General features: G+C 40.9%; 1 protein-coding gene and 1 long non-coding RNA gene across 3 annotated transcripts; one reads left to right on the top strand and one right to left on the bottom strand.

Annotated features, from left to right (window-relative positions):
* Positions 1-489: 489 nt before the first annotated feature.
* Positions 490-5,047, top strand: LOC307156783 (uncharacterized protein). The gene is made up of 3 exons (XM_079868322.1): positions 490-559; positions 1,155-1,374; positions 3,795-5,047. The coding sequence occupies exons 2-3, from the start codon at positions 1,203-1,205 to the stop codon at positions 4,100-4,102; spliced, it is 480 nt and encodes a 159-aa protein (XP_079724448.1). The 5' UTR covers positions 490-559; positions 1,155-1,202; the 3' UTR covers positions 4,103-5,047.
* A 1,173-nt stretch (positions 5,048-6,220) lies between these two features.
* LOC307157091 lies at positions 6,221-8,840 on the bottom strand. Of its 2 annotated transcripts, XR_013820859.1 has the most exons (4): positions 8,816-8,840; positions 8,259-8,346; positions 8,052-8,148; positions 6,221-6,850 (listed from the first exon to the last, which is right to left on the bottom strand). It is a non-coding gene; the product is annotated as an uncharacterized lncRNA (long non-coding RNA). The 2 variants fall into 2 exon arrangements; XR_013820860.1 differs by lacking the exon at positions 8,816-8,840 and having other exon boundaries at positions 8,259-8,538.
* Positions 8,841-19,373: the final 10,533 nt, after the last annotated feature.

Raw genomic sequence — 19,373 nt, 5'->3', positions numbered from 1 at the left:
CATGTCTATAAAATTCAGCCATAAAAACATTTCAATTCGTTAAATTTCAAATGTTCAATATTCATTTAAAGAAATCAATTTCAGAACTATTTAAAATTCCACATAATATTCAATTTTGTTAATTACACTTGTCAATAATTCAAATTTACACAATTCAAATTAAATATAATTTTGTCATATAATAAGCTCCATAAAACAGTCTGCTTGCTACAACAAATACAATTTTTATCTTAGTTTGTAGTATATTCAAAGTTCTTTCTAATCCTATCTAATATAAAGATCATTAAGAGATGTTATCCTTTAATGGAAATATCACAAATGCTCTGTGATTATGAATGCGTTAGCAGTTTCAAATGAACATTAGCATGTTCACACTCAAAAAAACTCAGTGGTATTGGTTGCTTTGGGAATGGATGAAAAATAATTTGAATATATTGTTTTCTATGTGTTCAATTCCTATGATTTTAGTATGTGGAAGACTTTTATTTTGGTATGATGACATGACGTCATAAGGCTGCACCGGTTCGCGTTTCTGCGTCTGTGATTCAAATGAAGAAAGGTTTGTTTGTTTTATATTTAAAGTGTTTAAATCAATATAAACCTTGTAGACAGTTTTACAGAGAAATTAATTACTTATTATTAAGTCCAACATGCTTTAACATTAATGAACGTTATTTTTTATGTGAGTAAAGCTTAACAGAAAAGGTGCATTTAATTTCGCTCCCTATAGTGAATGTATTGGCACTGGGAAAGTATTAATGGAGAAACGGAGCTTTGCAAAGTTATTCACTGTTTCAAAGCGCTTGAATCATTGACGCTGACGACACATGCTGGTCAAAACTGTGTAAATGCAACGAGAAACACAAACAACTGCAATGTTAATGAAAATGTAGCCTAGACTGTTAAATGTAATATACAAATCATTATTAAATAATTAGATAAAGTGTCTTTGTAATTCGATTCTTTGTAATTTCTGTTCTTTTATTAATTTGTAGTGTTAGTTTTAAGAGGTTTTTTTTTTTTTTTTTTACAATTTAAGTTCATAAACTCTCACTCTGACTCTCTTACCAGTGCACTGAACTAGAGCTGATACAGAGCTTGAATTTATTTTTCTTTCTGTTAATTATTCTCATCTTAATTGTCAAAACACACAGAAAAACTCCCGGTGAAGCAACTGAGATCCACGTGACACTATTATAAAGATGGCATTTCTTAAAGAGGAGCGTGAAGACATCAGGATTGAAGAAGTATTCAGAGTGAAACAAGAAGATACTGAGGAACAAACAAAGATGGCGTTTATTAAAGAAGAGAGTGAAGATATGAAGATTGAAGAAACATTCAGAGTGAAACCTGAAGATACTGAGGAACACACAGGTTGGTTTCATTCTCAAAGCTGCATGATTTCTGCTTCATTTAAAGGGGTCATGCATCTGTTTTTTTTCCCTTTAATATGCTCATATGATGTGAGCAGAATTTTTACATCAAAACAGCTGTGGCTCATTTGTAAGGGCAGTGACAGGGTTTTTTTCAGGGGTGGCCCGGTAGGACAGTGATTTCTTTGGGGTGGCAACAATTCTGCTTAAATAAAAAAAATCCTGCTTAAAATCTTAAGAAACTCATTTAATATGCATCTATCTGTGACTGTGTAAAGCCTGCGTTGAATACCTTCAAACGAATGTCGAATGGAACACTTAAAACGAATTTCATGTAATTACACCTCAACAAACACTGCCTAAAAACTGGATAATTTTTCCTATGTAATTTTATGAATTTTTGCATGGCATAAATTCTCTTCCATAAACAAGGAGTCTCCAACACAAACACATATTTCATGTATTTTGGGAGAAGTGGACGAATTTACTCCGACAGATACTATTCTCTGAATTGTGGTACGAACTAACATGGTGGTGCCCATCGCGTGTTATAGATTTACTAACATGATCATTGTAAAGACGTTCAAGATGCCACTGTGTTTGATTCAGTCATTCATCATGTTTTTATTTCCAATCAATCGAAGATTTTAGACATAAGACTAAACACTCAAATCACTTTTATGCAAGCCGTGATGGTCAGTTTATTATAGGCATGGTTGCTCTGACCATAATGTGACACCACACTGCATTTTACTTTAAACATACATGGCGAAACCTTGAACTTACCTTTCCGCAAGCTTATTGATGATCTTGTTGATAATACTGCCACTATCAAAAGCAATCGGTGCGTGACACCCGCGCTAAATGGCAATGTGAACAAACATAACTGGTTATAACTTTAGCCCTCTCTTACCCTAGATAATAACAATATCAATTTAAAATATATATTCATGAATTGTAATGTGATTACATTTAATGTTATTTAATTTAATGTTAATTGAAATGTATTAAAAATTTGAATTTAAATTAAATTTTTACCTCAGCCATGTCGTCATATTTATTTATATAGCACTTTTTACAATACAGATTGTTTTAAAGCAGCTTTAGAGAGATAACAGGAAAATAATGCATAAAAGTTTGTTTCCAGAAGAAAATAGCGTCAGAGTCCAGCTTAAGTAAGTTCAGTGATGTTTCATTTTTGTTGTAAAAAAGTTATTAATTTAGTTAATTTATATATATAGCCGCTCTGGAGTAAACAGTGATGTCATCCTCCTTGTCAGTTCAGTTCTCATGTAATGGTGTCAGTGCAGGCAGATCAATATTATTGTTGAATATTAAATTAAAGGTTAAATTAAGACAGCGCTACTTTCACCTCAGTTCAGTCAGACTCATGTCAACACATTGATGGTGCAATTACCAGAGGAAATATATTTGACCCAAAATTTCTGTCAAAATGTTTAGGAATAAAACTGACTGATGAGATCAGAGAAATATTTTTTAATTCTGATTAAGAGGTAGATTTTGACAGCAAGGCGAGTGAGAAACCTCCAGACTCTTGGAAAGGGTGATGATGTTGGTCTCTTTGCCACAACTGGTACCCAGGTAGAGAAACGTCCAATTTAGCAGAGTAGGTGAGCTCTAACTGGACAGATACCAGTAAGTTTACCCCTCCTGGACCGGGTCTCACCTTTGACAGCTTGAATTCTGGAGTGCAAAACCCTCCTGCATCTCCCATTAAGGTCCAGAGCTTCAAGATGTTTTTTACAGAGGAGCTTGTTGGAGGAAACGAACCAGTTTGCCTCAGAACTCCAGGAGAAGATGATACCAGGAGTGCAGGGAAAGATGGCAAGGTGGGTGTCAACTACCATCAAAGAAATGCACTCGTTCCTGGTGGCAATTCTTCTGATGGGAGTTCTCAGAAAACCATCTCTCCGGGATTACTGGAGCACTGACCCGTTACTGCAGAACAGGAGAGGAATGCCAGTTTTCCTTGGAAAAATGACGAAAGGGCAAGTTGAGTGCAGACAGAACGGAAGACAGCTAGATGTAAAATGGCACGATAAGAGAGATGTTCTAATACTGGTGAGAGGAAGGTCAAGCCGCACTGTGTCCTTGAATACAACAAAAAGACGGTCAACAGGGCTGACATGGTAAAAGGCCTTCTTGAGTGGAAAACAACAAAGTGGTACAAGAAGATCTTCTTTTACCTACTTGACACTGCTGTGCTGAACAGCCACATTGTTCACCGCCAACTGTCAGGTTAGAATTTTACACAGCCATCTAAAATAACCATATCTTATATTTCATGCACATATTTACAATGCACATTAAAGTGTTGTGTTCAAGTCCACAACCATACTGTCATATACTTACACTCTAAATTCTTTCTAACTCCCCACAAATGTAATTTACTATCAACAGGAGAGGTCATCTCTTCCCTGGAGTTCAGGACAAACCTGATGCTGCTGGAGGAGTTTGACAAGGGCCCACCCAAAGGGGGCCATCCTGCTCTGGACACTCCTCTGCGGTTAACAGCGAGGCATTTCCCCACCAAAGTCCCGCAGACCATCGCTCAGGGCAGCAGGACCAGACGCCACTGCAAGGTCTGCCTCTCCAGCTCTCGGAAGACCAAGAAGAGGCGTCTCACAAAGTACATGTGTGTGCCATGCAACAAACCGTTGTGTGTTACTCCATGTTTCGAGGAGTACCACACTCTAAAAAATTACTGAAAGAAAAAAAAAAAAAAACACAACAATGACAGTCCTAAAAAATGCATGTAAATAATTATCATAATTTTCAATAAGTTTTAATTGGTTTCAGGGAAAACATTTTTTTTACTCGATCATTCCTGTTAAAATATTTGCATTGATATTGTTTTTATATGTAAATACTTTGTCATTCATCAATAATTTAGTTTTATACAAATAGTTTTCTTCCCTATGTTAAAATAGTTGACATTAAATGAATATGGTCACCATTTCATGCATTGTGCTTTTCTCTTTTCAGTATTTGTAATACAACTGAATATAATATATTATGCTTGTTACTAACAAAGCAAAGCCACCCCACAGCGTATATTTGACATCATGTACACTCTTTCCCTTTATTTGAATGCATCTGAGCAGCTAATAGTGAATAAGTAAAAGATACAACTTGTATTATGCTTCATGCTACAACAATCGGTGAAAATACAAAACAAAAACCAAACCTGAAACTGCACACGAAAAATTAAACATTAACTGACGTCCAAAGCAATGTGTTGATCAGATTCGCCAAAATACAAAAGCACAAAAGCACACTATTGCAATATTAAATTAGTAAATCAACTCTGATGTCAGTGAATTACAATTACGTTTTGTTAATGCATTTGTATAGTCTATGCATGTCTACAAATAATTTTGGCAGATTGAATCTAAACTTAAACATTTACTCACCAAATAGTCCTCGTGTGCTCATGAAATGCAGGGCAAGTAAAACTGAACTAAAACGTCTGCATAAAGTGTTGATTGATGTGTTATAGTTTATAAATGTTTGCAGTTCATTTTTGTGTGGTTTTAAATAGAGGTCAGGCAGATTTCTGGCATACTTTTATTAATCGGCATCGGCCAATTGTGCTGCAAATTAGGCTTATTAATAAGCAGGCACATCTGCAAGCAGATCAGCGTTGTTGTGGAACATGTAAAAAAAAAAAAAAAAAAAAAACTGGTAACAAGCCTAGTGTCTACATTATTTTAGTAGCCTGCGTATATAAGCTCCGATGTTATCAATTCTGTTTCTGTACACTGTAAAAAAAAAAAAAATAGTTGAGAAAACATAAAAATATAAGGCAACTTGATGCAGTAAGACTTTTGAGTTCTCAACAATTATTTTTTAGTTCTTCCTAGTAATAAAACTTTGTTTAGCCAACGTAAATTTGTTCGTTCATGCAATTTTGATTGTCGTATTTTGTGAATAAATATATTATTGTCACAGCAACTGAAACAACTATTACTATTGTTGAGATAATTGGGTTTTTTTCCTGTTTCCTGGATGTAAAAAGTTTAATTGGTAAAATAAAGCGTCAGCACACTATCCTTTAATATATATATATATATATATATATATATATATATATATATATATATATATATAGTGATTTTACATCTATTTACAAATGACAAGCATGGACTTATTCCTTTATCAGTTTATTTCATACATTGTAACAATTTCATTAAGAATGTAGTGAAATGTTATAGAAATCTTAAAGGGATAGTCACCCAGAAATTAAAAAATTCTGTCAACGTTTAGTCACCCCTCATGTTGTTCCAAACCTGTGCGAGTTTCTTCCCTCTGCTGAACACAAATTTAGATATTTCAAGAATTTTGGTAACCAGACAGTTGACGGCACCCATTGACTTGCATAGTAGGAAAAAAAAAAAATACGGATGGAAGTCAAAGGCTACTGTCAAATATCTGGTTACCAAAATTCTTTAAAATATCTTAATTTGCGTTCAGCAGAGGAAAGAAACTCATACAGGTTTGGAACAATATAAGGGTGAGTAAATGTTGACAGAATTTTGTTTTACTGTCCCTTTAATGAACAATTTAAATAAAATGTAGACATGGAAATACTTGACCAAATTTGCTTAAAATGCCTTTAGAAAAAAGCATAGGCAAACAAGTCAGTCAATGCCAGATCCATAAACATTCAAAACAATATCAAACTGCACTGAATTTGCTGAGAAAAAAAAAAGAAAAGTAAAAAGTATCATACAATTTGGTTTTGTGATATTCACTAGCAATTTCAACTTTTTTTACATCGCAGCATCATTTTTTTTTTTTTTTTCTATAAAACAGACTTAACAGTTTTAGAATTATCAATAAGAGAGTGCAGTGTGTTTAATTGTAAAAGAGCTTCAAATCTGTTGTAGCTAGAATTAAGAACAGCAACAAAAAAAGTTTCTACAACATTGCAAGGCACGGTTTCTAAATATGAGCGTCTTTGGAGTAAAACTGTCCATTTTAAACATTGTATAAAACTTGTTTTTAACAAACAATAGAATGCTTGGAAACTTAATCAACAGGCACCAATTATGCCTCACCAACATCCATTTGTTTAAGGTGCATCCACACTCAAGATTTGGTATTGTTTGTCTTTGTTGGAGACAAGATATGCCACCACAGTGTTAAATGTTCAATTAAAGCAGTTTGTTTTTAAGAGAAAGCACACGTTGGGTGCATCCAGACCCAAGCTCCATGAACAAATTTTGAATGGCATCAAAAGTGTACTTGAGGTTTTTCGGATAGGAGAAGTTTAGAGCATAGAGAAGGCTAAACAGGTATGCCAGAGCAGTAGAGGGATCCGGGACATCTTCCAGAACAACAACCTCCTCCAGTACAACAGCAATGTTCTGGATCATTGGTGATGTTGTTTGGGTGTTGTCTTCCATCACATAGAGAATGCCAACAGAGACCCCTTTTGTCCCATCTTCAGTTTCCTGTGACACAAACACAATAAAAATATATTTTAGTTTAAAATTCAAGTTATTAGTTTTATAAAAAAATAAAATAAAAAAAATCAAGTTATGCATTAGACCAGTTTTCAGCTTTGTAGTGGTAGATAGTTTTATAATGTGAAATAACTAATCAAAAGAGAATTTTTTTTTTTTTTTAAAGACAACAAATAATGGCAAAACCAGGTCTAGGACAAGTAAATAATAAGCAGAAAACACCAAATCTGGGAACGGTTTAAACTAGGGGTGTCCAATCCTGCTCTATGGGTCACTGTGCTGCTGAGTTTAGCTTTAACTCCAATTAAATATATCTGAACCAGATAATCAAGATTACTAGAAACTTCCAGGTAGGTTGGAGCTACACTCTGCAGGATATTGGCCCTACAGGAGCAGGTTTCTGATTGCAGTAATTAGCGTGGAAAGAAAGTATAAAAGCACACTGGTTATCGGAGACGAGAGAGAGAGATCACGGCGAACTCACGTGTGTGTCTGTCTATCAGCTGGACCCGGAAAATACATAAAGCTGTGATCTCGCTCTCGTCTCTGATAACCAGTGTGCTTTCAAACCACAGACCATTTTTTACCTTGCCACAGACGTCTTTATCCACAAAATATAAATCTCCAATGCACGTTCATAAGATTACCATGTCGCATGTGTGTTACGTTGACGTGAGAGCAGACGTTCTCATCTGGAAGCGCTGCAGATGCAAGCTTTGTTTATTAAATTCTACATTGATGTTGCTTTAGGTCTTGGTTTGTTTTCTAAAATTGGTGCTTCCAGGATGGGTGAGAACACTGCTCTTGCGTCAACAACACGCATACGTCATGGTGCTATCATATAGGTGCGTTGCGAGATTTATTTTTTTGTGAATAAAGACATCATTATTTATTTATTTTTCTCATAAAGTATTAGCGTAACTTCACAAAACTTACGTTAAATCACTGTAGTCACATGGACTACTTCGATGTTTTTACTACCTTTTTAGGCCTTGAAAGTGGTAGTTGCGTAGCTGTCAATAGAGGGACAGACATTTCTCAGATTTTATTACAAATATCTTCATTTGTGTTTTGAAGATCAACAAAAGTCTTGCATGTTTGGAATGACTTGACAGTGAGTAATTCATGACAGAACTTGCATTTTTGGATAAACAAACCCTTTTAGCCTTTTAAAGTCTTTGATACATACTTTACACTTCTTGAATAGCTCGGTTGGGTTCTCACGAAGAAAACACAGGAAGGCCTTCCAAAGCAGCAGTCTTCCTGTAATTAACTATGTCTGTCGTCTTGATAAACATACAAAAGAAACAACCGAATATCCAAAGTATGAAAACTGTATTTATCATCAGCCAAAGTAATATAGATCAAACCATCAAAACACTGAAATTGAACTTACCCTTTCATCAAGTCTTTCTAGGAGCGCATCCATGTAGTCTTCTTCACAAATGCGCAGAACAGATACACAATCAGCTAATCAGCGCCACCTTGAAACAAAAAAAAAGAACCTCAACTAACAACAAAGGACTTTAATACTCGTATGGTAAACATACATATTACTCGCTAATTTCAGTTTAGTTTATCTTGGCTATTGTATTGAAACTTTATCATGAGTACAATTATTTATTATTTAATCCTTGGCAAGCATTATCGTGTAATAGAAGCGGGATAATATACTGAATTTGCGCTGGGGTCCTGATTTAAGGGGGGTCCACTTAATTGAAAAGATTAAAATAAATGATAGAATTTATGATAATCTGCATCTAGAGAACTTTAATGAGCTAATCTTTCTCTGAACAGTGACACAAACATAAAAAAATGTTAGGCCTTTACATAAACGTTAAGCCCTAACGTTACATAAAAAAAAAAATTGTTGATAGCAAATGTGCTTCCATGATATGTCTTTTAATGTATAATTATAATTACAACCAACATATGAGTGAAGACTTAACGTACTGTAGTTAAAATTATACATGGGATTATCCTCTATTTAACAATCTGAATTTTAACCTTACACAATAATTATTATAACACCAGTGTTAATTTTGACAGCAAATTTCCATTTAGTTTTAGTCATAGTCTTTTGACTAAAATGCCATTTAGTTTTAGTCATATTTTAGTCATCTGAATTGTTTTAGTTTTAGTCTAGTTTAGTCGACTAAAATCGAATGGGTTTAGTTAAATTGAAATGCATTAATTTAGAATTTCTCTAAAATCTCCAAAACCATTTTATTACTCCCGGAGAAAACATCTATTAACCTGTTAATATGAATGCTTTTAAAGTTTTAACAAGCAATACAGACATAGATTTAACTGCTGTGACATCAAATATCTTAAAATTAAATGAAACCACTTCTACTAAAGTAGAACTCAGACTTCTTTTTAATGAATGATATATGGATTCTTTATAACAACTTGCATACATCATTCGTTATTCTTTCAAGCAGACATTTTTATTCGTATAAATTATATATACTTGATCCTTGTAAATGCTATTAAAGAGCAGTGAATGGTTTTATCTTTTTCTTTAGTTGTTTGATTAATATTAAGGGCACAGGTGGTATTAAGTTTATTACATACTGTTACTTAAAGACAGAATGTGCAGATCCAAATGCACATCCAATATTCTCACAACCTTCTGTAAAGATATAAGTGACTGCGTTTAAGTGATTGCTCTCCAAAAACGGACATATAGACATAATAGTGTGTGTATTTGGCTATTCAGATGCGAAAGAGAGCTCAATTCAGAACTCGTGCGCTGTATAGTTTCTAAGTGCATGGCTGCAGCTTCGGGTGTGTGCTCGCAGAAAACCGCACCGAATAGAGCTCTCTTTTGCGTAATCATTCTTATTCAGATCTATCTGTATGTCTGCTCTTCTCTTTCTCCCAGACGTTTAACGTTACATTTTTTTAACGTTTTATGAGACATGCATTAAGTGCATGCCAATGTCCTGCCCACAGGCATCTACCACAAACGCAGGACATATTCTGACTAGATATCTTCCCAAATCATCCATATCTAACATTTTCGTCTAGTTTTTATTCGTTAACAAAAATTTCAATAGATTTTCATCATAGTTTTTCCATTCAAAACTATTTTTTTATTTAGTTATCGTCTCGTTTTCGTCTGTGAAAAAATGTCGGTGACGAAAATTATTCGTCAACGAAATCAACACTCCGTCAGCTCGGGAATATACGACTCACTGAATGCATGAAATTCAAAGTAATATTAATACTCACCTACAGCCATAGGGCAATATTTAGATCCTCGAAGAGTCAGGATGAGCGAACTCCAACATGTCATTGATAAAATGAGGAGCTAAAGAACAAAATGGAGAAGGGAAACCCTGTGCATTTGGCGCGATGTTCTTGCTCATCACGCATGCGCAAACTATTTAGATCTTAGATCTTCAACATAAAAAAGTTTATCCAGAAAACTTTGTTTAACATGTAGCTGTGACATTTTGGAGAATTTTGTTGGATTAACATGTATTTTTATGTAGATTCACAGTTATTCACAATTCCTAATATATGTAACTCAAAAAGCACAGTATGCTGGACAAATGGTAATTTTATTTTTTACAGAGTACCGGAGAATTTCTGTCCCTCTGAGGCTGCGTGTGAGACGGAGCAACTCATCCTATGCAGCCGTGCCTTATTCACTATTTTAGCATGTTTTTCCAGTGGTGAACAATGTAGCCAATCACAGACATAGTTGTTGATTTCTTGAACGCAATGGTCAATCAGAGGCGTTTAAGTTATTCAGAGTCGAACCTCTCATTAACAAACAAATGGTGCATCCCAATTCGCATACTTATGCACTATTCAGTTATGTTTTTAAGTGTAAATAGTGAGAGTTGTGTGTTCACACTGAAAATTCCAAAAAGAAAAAGTGTACTTTAAATACCTGGGTGATGCACTAAATTAACGGAAAAATCAAAGTGTTGGAATGTTTGACACTTCATGCACTCAAATGTCGCAGCTTTAATTACGTAGCCGAGGGGGAGGGGCATCAGACTCCGATGTTGAGTGACAAAATAACCTTATAAAATTCATACACTACACAGATTCGTACATAGTGCATAGTGTGTCATTTGGGACGCAGCTAAAGTGTAGACATGATGTAAGTAAGAGATTTATTGTGCATTGTTGGCAGCTTCACTGATCATAACGGAACTTTATGAGATCGTGATAAACTGACAAAGCGACAATGTTTTAGTGATTGTAAAGGGAGCGTTCTTGGCTCACTTTCGAGGCTTCTATATAATCCATTGAATAAAACTACTCGGTTACTAGCGTAACCTCAGTTCCCTGAGATAGGGAACGAGTATTGCGTAGCTATACGCAGTGGGAAACTCCTTTTCCTCGATTTACTGAAGCTTATATGTAAAACGCATTTGTAGCTGCACAGCTAGCACATTGAGCTTCTGGCTCGCTCATAGGCTGTGCTGCAGCAACTGCACATCCAATGGCGCGGGCGCCTCTGACATGCAACCAATGAGCTAGCCCTACGTCAGAGCCTTAGTCTATAATAGTCCCCGGATTTGCCATTATAGCAGATATAACGACTGAAGCGACAACGCTCCAGGTTACTATAGTGCGGCCGGCTACGCAATACTCGTTCCCTATCTCAGGGAACTGAGGTTACGCTAGTAACCGAGTAGTTCCCTTTCGAACGGTCACTTCGTATTGTACAGAGGAAATGCTGCAGAATATTACGCTGCGAATATTACGCTGATATGTTACAGAATATCAACATATATGATTTCTTTTTACAAACGGTTTACATTCACTAAAGACATACCCGACTGTGTTTACGTGAATACTCGCCAGGGCGTGCATTTTTACATATCATTTTGACTATTCAAACCTAATAATCCGCGAAAGAGAACTGAAGTCGCGATCATATGCTGTCTGAACGGCTTGTGCGCGCGCTTCAGGTCTGAGCCCGGCAGCGCGAGCACGTCCCGCGCTTTATTTTCTCATGCATGCAAGTTTCTTTGTCAAGTGCTGCGCGTATATATTTTACTGTTCTGCTTCCGTTGTTTAGTGAATGTACACGTCCTGACTCCTGCTGTCACACAGCTACGCAAATTAAGAAATACTGCTCTTATTATTTAGAGTACTGTCACTCTTAAAGTACCGGTACTAATGAAAGTTAATATCGTATCGTTTTTAATAGCAGGGTATTGCGATACCTTTCTAGTACCGGTATATCGTGCAACACTAGCATATAGGCGCCGAGTAGACGGGGCCCTAGCTTCAGAGATAGTGCTTAAGACCTTCTCAGGAAGGTCCCTGGGTATCCATTTAGGGGCCATTCATGGAGGGCCCATAAGTCGGGTCAAGGATGCCATATCGTCCCGTTGGCCTGAGAGAGGAGCTCTTTCCTCATCGGAACTGGCCAAGGGACTGTGTCTGATAACTGGACTGCGTTGCTCTCAGAGAGCTCAGATTGGTCTGTGCCCATATAAGGAGGTCTCTCGCCATGGCATGCAGGTTGCCTGATCTGATGCCCCCTTGGCGATTTATGTAAGCCACCACTGACATGTTGTCCGTGCGGACTAAGACGTGGTGACCTTTTAGGTTTGACAGAAATGCTTTGAGGGCCAAACCAACTGCTTTCATTTCCAGACAGTTGATATGTAAGCTCTGCTCCGTGCTCGACCAGAGGCCGGAGGCAGGCTTGCCGGAGGCAGGCTTGCCCTCGTGCAGCGCTCCCCAACCCAGGTTGGATGCGTCTGTAAACACCACTTTCCTCCTGGAAACAACACCCATGGACACACCCTTGAGGTACCAGTTCTACCAGAAAGACTCGGGAGAATTATTTCAACAAATCGTACATTTATTGACAGCTCAGCAAGCCATTTGGCGTAGGCCCCGTCCGTAGTGCATAATCCGAGGGTATCGGATCTGCAATTCCTGCCTGAAGACGAAGGCAGGGGCGCAGCCGACCCCCAGAAGTAGGTGGAGTATGAATACACCGGGACGGGGCCCGCCAACCCCCAAAAGTTGGTAACTGAGTATACCCACCGGTCTAGAGTCCTGGGGTTCCTGAAAAATAGAGAAGGAAGTTAATATATGGTAGAATTAAGATGTGAAAAGATATGTGTGCCTATAGCTTAATAGAAAAGAAAGACTAGTTGCCAGTTCACTCCTAGGAAAACACAGAGACAAGGCCTCATTGGACCAGCAGTGCCGCTTTTGGCCTGCATAGACTAGCCTCATTGGACCACACAGACAGCCGCCTTGGCAAAAATAATAAAACGGCCTCATTAGACCACACAGACAGAGCCGCATTGGGCTATAATAGAACGGCCTCATTGGACCACGCGGCCTTTATAGACCACAGAGACAAGGCCTTGATGAGCCACTCGGCCAAGATAGACCACAGAGACAAGGCCTCTATGAGCCACAACGGCCGCTAATGCCACAAAGAGACGAGGTAAGACTGGACTGCACATGAAACAAAGCCACTTGGCTAGATGAAAACAGGCCTTTTTTTTTGCACTGTAGAGCTTGCTGGGCTTGAAGAATGGTTTTAGAATCGGGTCTTATGTATGATTCGAAGGCCAAGGAAGACCATCTGCCCAAGATCTTGATGGCCGACGTGGAGATTCCTCGTTCAGATGCTGTAGTAGCTGCCCCAATTCTAAATGAGTGGCAGAGTAATGGGCAGACGTTTATCGATTTGTTTACTAGAGGATTTAGCTAAGCCTTTAAGAAGTAAACAAATGGACGTTTCGGAGAAAAGACTTGGAAAATTAGGATTATAGATTTTTGCATAGAATTGGATGCCAGCGAGGAGTCGGCGGATGGAAGAGATTTTTTGGTTTCTATTTTCGAAATTAAAGACGAGAAAGGAACATGTGTAAGTACCGAGCTTTTATACAGTGAGCATAAGAATATGATTGGATAGAAGTGAAGGCAATAGGTGACTTAGTAATTGAGTCTTCCCGGCAGAACTTATGCTAAAGCTTTCATTTCTGAGCCGGCCAGGGAATCAGGGTTCTTAAACAATCGTGATTCACCATGACACGTAGGCTGCCTGACTGCCATGCATGGTTGGCACCCGGCGTTGCAGCCAGTCCTGCAGTGGGCGCATGCGCAGTAATCGCATGCGAAGTACTGACGATGCCGCTGCCATGAGACTGAGAAGTTTCTGAAACTTCTTTAGGGGCTTCTTTAACTTCTCGTGTGAGCCGCGCTGTCATCGTCACCGAGTCTAGAACTGTGCCCAGAAAAACCACACTCTGGCTGGGGGTCAGTTTGCTCTTGGTAACATTGCTTGTGAGACCCAGGCATTCCAAATGGCCGAGAATCAAATCCCTGTGAGCTAATAGCTCGGTTCTCGACTGTGCCAGCACCAGCCAGTCGTCAAGATAATTCAGCACGCGCACTCCCTGATGTCTCAGGGGAGAGAGCGCTGCATCCATACACTTCGTGAATGTACGGAGTGCCAACGATAGGCCGAATGGCAGAACGGTGTATTGATAAGCTTGACCCTCGAAGGCGAATCTCAAGAATGGCCTGTGACGAGGGTTTTTCTGAATATGAAAGTATGCATCTTTCAGATCCATTGTGACAAACCAATCCCCCGGGCGAATTTGCGCGAGGATGTGTTTGATAGTCAACATCAACCGACAGAACGGCCGTCTCATGAGAGCTTTGTTCAAACGTCTCAAATCTAGTATGGGTCTGAGACCGCCGTCTTTTTTCGGAATTAGAAAATAGCGGCTGTAGAACCCCGAGTGTTTTAGCGCAGGGGGGACTAGCTCTATCGCCCCTTTTGCTAATAAATTCTGCACTTCGGCGCGAAGCACGTGACCCATGTTGCTTCTCACTGAAGTCTCGATAACCGCCTGAAATTTTGGGGGTCTGTGAGCGAATTGGAGCGAGTAGCCTCGCTTTATAGTGTTTATGACCCAACTTGACACATCGGGGATGGCTTGCCAGGCCAGCACCCGTGTGGCTAGGGCTTGACACACTGATTGGGACGGGTCGCCTAACATATGGGGACCTAATACCCTTACATTGTGATTTGTGCACATACTGAGTGTTGGACTGACTGTACAAGCTTTTGCCTGGGGGAAAGTCAGTGATACAACAGGGAAGGGGCCACCTAGTGTAGGGGGACCGTGAACCCGTAAGTTGTGATTGTGAAACATACTCTTTTTGTGCTTTATTTGGGTCGCCGTGAAAACGGCGTTTGTTTGTAGAGGCGCGCTCACTGCTGCGGGCCTTTTTACAATAATAAAATCCCCAGCCGCCTGAACTGAACAGGGAGCTGTGGGAAGTTTTGCGGGTTTTTTCGAGGGTGGTCTGGCAAGTGCGAGACACGATCCCCCTCTCTCTTCGCCCTTGGTGCTAGGACGGCTTCGGCGGCACCGGATCGATCACAACGCTGGGACGCGGGCCCTGGCACCGGGGCATCGGGAAGCGTTTAGCTGAACGTGGGTGGCGGAAGGTATCAGCCGCAGGGCGGGGCTGAGAGACCTGCTTCGCCGGCCTGGGTGGGTGAGGCGAAGATGCTGGCTTGGGTTTGCTGGACGCTGAGCTCGAGCGCTTCGGCAAGAAGTGTCACATGGCCTGGGACGCCTTCTGTGCCTCGGTGTATCGCTTAGAGAACCCCCTCACCACCGGGCCGAAGAGGCCGGAGCTGGTTACAGGGGCGTCGATGAACTTCGTCTTGTCAGTGTCCTTAATCTCGGTGAGATTAAGCCAGAGGTGGCGCTCTAGCACGACCAAGCTTGCCATGTTCTTGCCGATCGCTTGTGCTGTGGCCTTGGTGGCGCGCAAGGCCAAATCCGTGGCGCTTCTGAGATCGCGGAAGGCCTTGGGGTCCGGGCCAGCCTCATCCATAGACTGGAGGAGTTTGGCCTGGTACACTTGAAGCACAGCCATCGTGTGTAGGGCCGATGCAGCCTGACCGGAGGCGGAATACGCGCGTCCGGCGAGGGCTGAAGTAGTTCGGCAGGGTTTGTTCGGGTGAACAGCTCTAGCTCGCCAGCTAGCAGCTGTGCTCAGACACAGATGAGCGGCCACGGCCTCTTTGAGGGGCGGCCACGGCCTCTTTGAGGGGCGGCAACGGCTCATATCCCTTTTCCGCCGTGCCGTCCACCGAGGAGAGCGTTGCGGAAACCGACGATCCCACACGTGCTGAGTAAGGTGTGCGCCACACCTTGGTCAGCTCCTCGTGTACCTCTGGGAAAAATGGTGCGGGGTTGTGACGAGGGGCCTGCTGGCGCCCCGAGAGAAACCAGCCATCCAGCCGGCTACAAGGAGGTTCCTCGGGCGAGGCCCACTCGAGCTTGATGTCCACGACGGCCTTGGTCAGGATCCGAAGCATTTCAGCGTCGGAGTACGTCCTGGTAGCTGAATCACCGCTAACAGACTGGGAAGGTGTGACAGGGTCGAGAGAGCTCGGCCAATCCTGCTCAGAAGCCGCGAGAGAAAGGCTGTCGTCGTGCTCGACGGATCCGCCGAAAGAGACGAGGCCTGCCACGTGGGCGGGGGGGGCGCTGGTCTCCCTCGAACAGGACCGGTGAAGGTGTCTGCTCTGGAATCAGTTAGGCACGTGGGGACGAGGCCGGCATGCGTTCACTGACATCCATGCTCTCAGGTTGCCTCTGGCTGCTGCGTTTCTTCTTCCTCGGCTGAAGTAGGGCCGGAAAGGGAAGCGCGGTAAAAGCGGCGTTACCGTCTCAAGAGAGAGCTAGCCGCGTTCGCAGCACGGAGATGGGCATGCTCTCACAGGCCTCACATCCGCCGGCAGAGAGTGCATTCTCCGCGTGGTTAATTCCCAGGCATGAAATGCAGCTCGCGTGTCCATCGGCCTCGTGCAGCTTGCCACCGCACGTGGCGCAGGATGAACGAGGCATAATAAATCACAATAATATCAGAAAGGATATTGCGTCGTCGCCGGATAGCCACAGGTGAGACGGCGTCAGGAGAAAACGGCTGAAAAAGGCGTAGTCCGCTGAATTGATGCTCGCTCAGGCTGAAGGGCTTGTTCAAACGGCAAAGCTCAGTAAACACAGTCAGAGACGTGAAGTTGTCGCTGAAGGAGTAAGATCTGCTATAATGGCGAATTCGGGGGACTATTATAGACTAAGGCCACGCCCCCTTGGGGCGCTCTGACGTAGGGCTAGCTCATTGGTCGCATGTCAGAGGCGCCCGCGCCATTGGATGTGCAGTTGCTGCAGCACAGCCTATGAGCGAGCCAGATGCTCAATGTGCTAGCTGTGCAGCTGCAAATGCGTTTTACATATAAGCTTCAGTAAATCGAGGAAAATGAGTTTCCCACTGCGTATAGCTATGCAATACGAAGTGACCGTTCGAAAGGGAACTAGTTTTTCATGCTGATAAGAGGGCCAATGGACAATTTTGTCATCCAAAAGTTTATTTGACAAGATCTAGATTTTTGATTACCTGTTTTGTGTATTTAATATTTAACGTATACATTATTTTTAATTAAAATTATACAAGTGCACTGATTGGAGAGGCTTGTGTTGTTCAATAAATGTTTAATTTAAGTAGTTTTCTGTATCACGTCTTATTACTTAACTGTTAGATTTTATGAGATGAAGAAGAAAAAAAAAATTAGCCAAACAAATCATCCCAAAAAAAATTTCATCGTATATCATCCATCGGCTGCCCTGATTTCTAAATATCGGCATTGGCTAGAGAAAAAACGCATATCAGTCGACCTCAATTTGTAAGTGAAAACAGAGCTAAACGTCCTAAATTACCTACATGCTCTCCTCCAGGCCCTCCAGCGGTGAAGTATCAAATGACTGTGGAGACATGTGACAGGCTCACTACTTATTCTGCGGAATCATTTGATAGTGGATTGAAATAACGCTACAAAAAAAAAAAAAACTACGCTGGGAAACCATACAGCAAATTTGGAACTTGTGAAAGGGTTAATCCAAGGGGCTGAGGCGGAGCTAGACAACGTTATGCAGAGCACTGTGCAGAGAAAGAGCGAGAGTGCACCGGTGGAGCTGGCCATTGCTCTTGGCACTCATATCACTGACAGTTATACAGCTGTAACCCTTTTTGGTTGAGGGCAAACAGACAGACTTTGGCATGCTTGTTCATTACAGGAGGGCATCAATGAGATGCAATAATTATAGAAGGAAAATGTTATCCTCACTGGAATTCTGCAGGTGAGCAGCGTTGTGGATCATCCTCTGGAAAGGCAAATCAACGATGAGCTGTAGATGGCTTCATGAAGACAACGCAACCCTGAAGTATCAACTAGTCTCTCCCCTGTGAAGGCCTCCTTCCCTTCCCTTTACCTCTACAGATAAAATGTTGTCAAAATAATTCCAGTTCACATGGTTACGTGGAAGCAATAAATAATTCTGTATTATAAATTAAGGCCAGTCAAGTAATTTATTGAGGTCAGTTTGTAAAGAAAGACTACACGCCTCCGCACATATATTCAAACGCGCATGCCTATAGACTAAACACGTAATACGCATGTGCATACCGTCAACGTTTTCACAGGTTTGCGTTTTTGAAGTTTGCGCAGAGATAATTTTTTTCTTCTTTTTTTCCCAAGGTTTGCGATCTCGAGCCTCCAGGCACTGTTGTAGTGTGGATGAGTGGGCTGGAGCGCGTTAAGGGGTTTCTGTTAGAACAGTGTCATGTTAGGGCCCCCTAAGTTAATAACTAATGATCTTTGCAACGGAAATGAATTAATCAAAACTAACTTTAGCTAGACAAACACTTAATTCTAGAGCTGCTGTAAAGCCAAAACAATCTCTGTTACTTTAATTTCCTATTATTTCCTATTCCTGTTACTGTAAAGCTGCTTTGAAACAATCTATATTGTTAAAAGCGCTATATAAATGAAGGTGATTTGACTTTACTTGACAACGTAGCTGTCTGAATGAGAAAGATTCTAAGAGAATGATGTTTAGCACCACCTTATATAATGGAGGATCCCGCCTTGGCGTAAGGAGTTTCTACAAAGCTTCAGCTACTGAAACAATGTTGAGTGAAAAAATAAAGCTCTGCCAGATTTTGGAATGACACTAGTTGGCATCCACACGCAGCTGAGGAAGGCCAGAACAGTCATCATTCTCTCTTTTGGCATGCCCTTTGGTAGACAGTATCCCATGCTCGCGATATTTAGTGAGGTTTCGGGACAAGGACAGGTCCAACTTCTCAATTTTCGCACACATATCTCCGCGGTAGGCTGCTGCCCGAGCCGCTGTGGATGGAACATGACTGGGACGGTACAGCTCAATGAAATCTTTGAAGTTCCACAGGGCCTTCTGGGTCCTTTTCTCATCCCAGTATTTGATGTGTGGGAAGAACTTGAATTTGGCTAACCCGAGCTCCAAGCAATGGACGGGATCCAAACTCATCGACGTCACCATCTCTGCTGCCCTCCCGAAAGTGTGGGGGTAGCAGAACGCTTTATGCTCGCACACTTCCCTGGTAACTCCCCAACCGTCCGGCAATCCACTAATTGACCCGATTGGATGCTCAGGCCCTTTCA

The sequence above is a fragment of the Squalius cephalus genome, assembly GCF_949319135.1.
Source record: "Squalius cephalus genome assembly, chromosome: 4".
In the NCBI taxonomy this organism is placed as follows: domain Eukaryota; kingdom Metazoa; phylum Chordata; class Actinopteri; order Cypriniformes; family Leuciscidae; genus Squalius; species Squalius cephalus.
The sequence above is the reverse complement of the archived record's forward strand: the minus strand, read 5'-3'. Positions and strand labels throughout refer to the sequence as shown.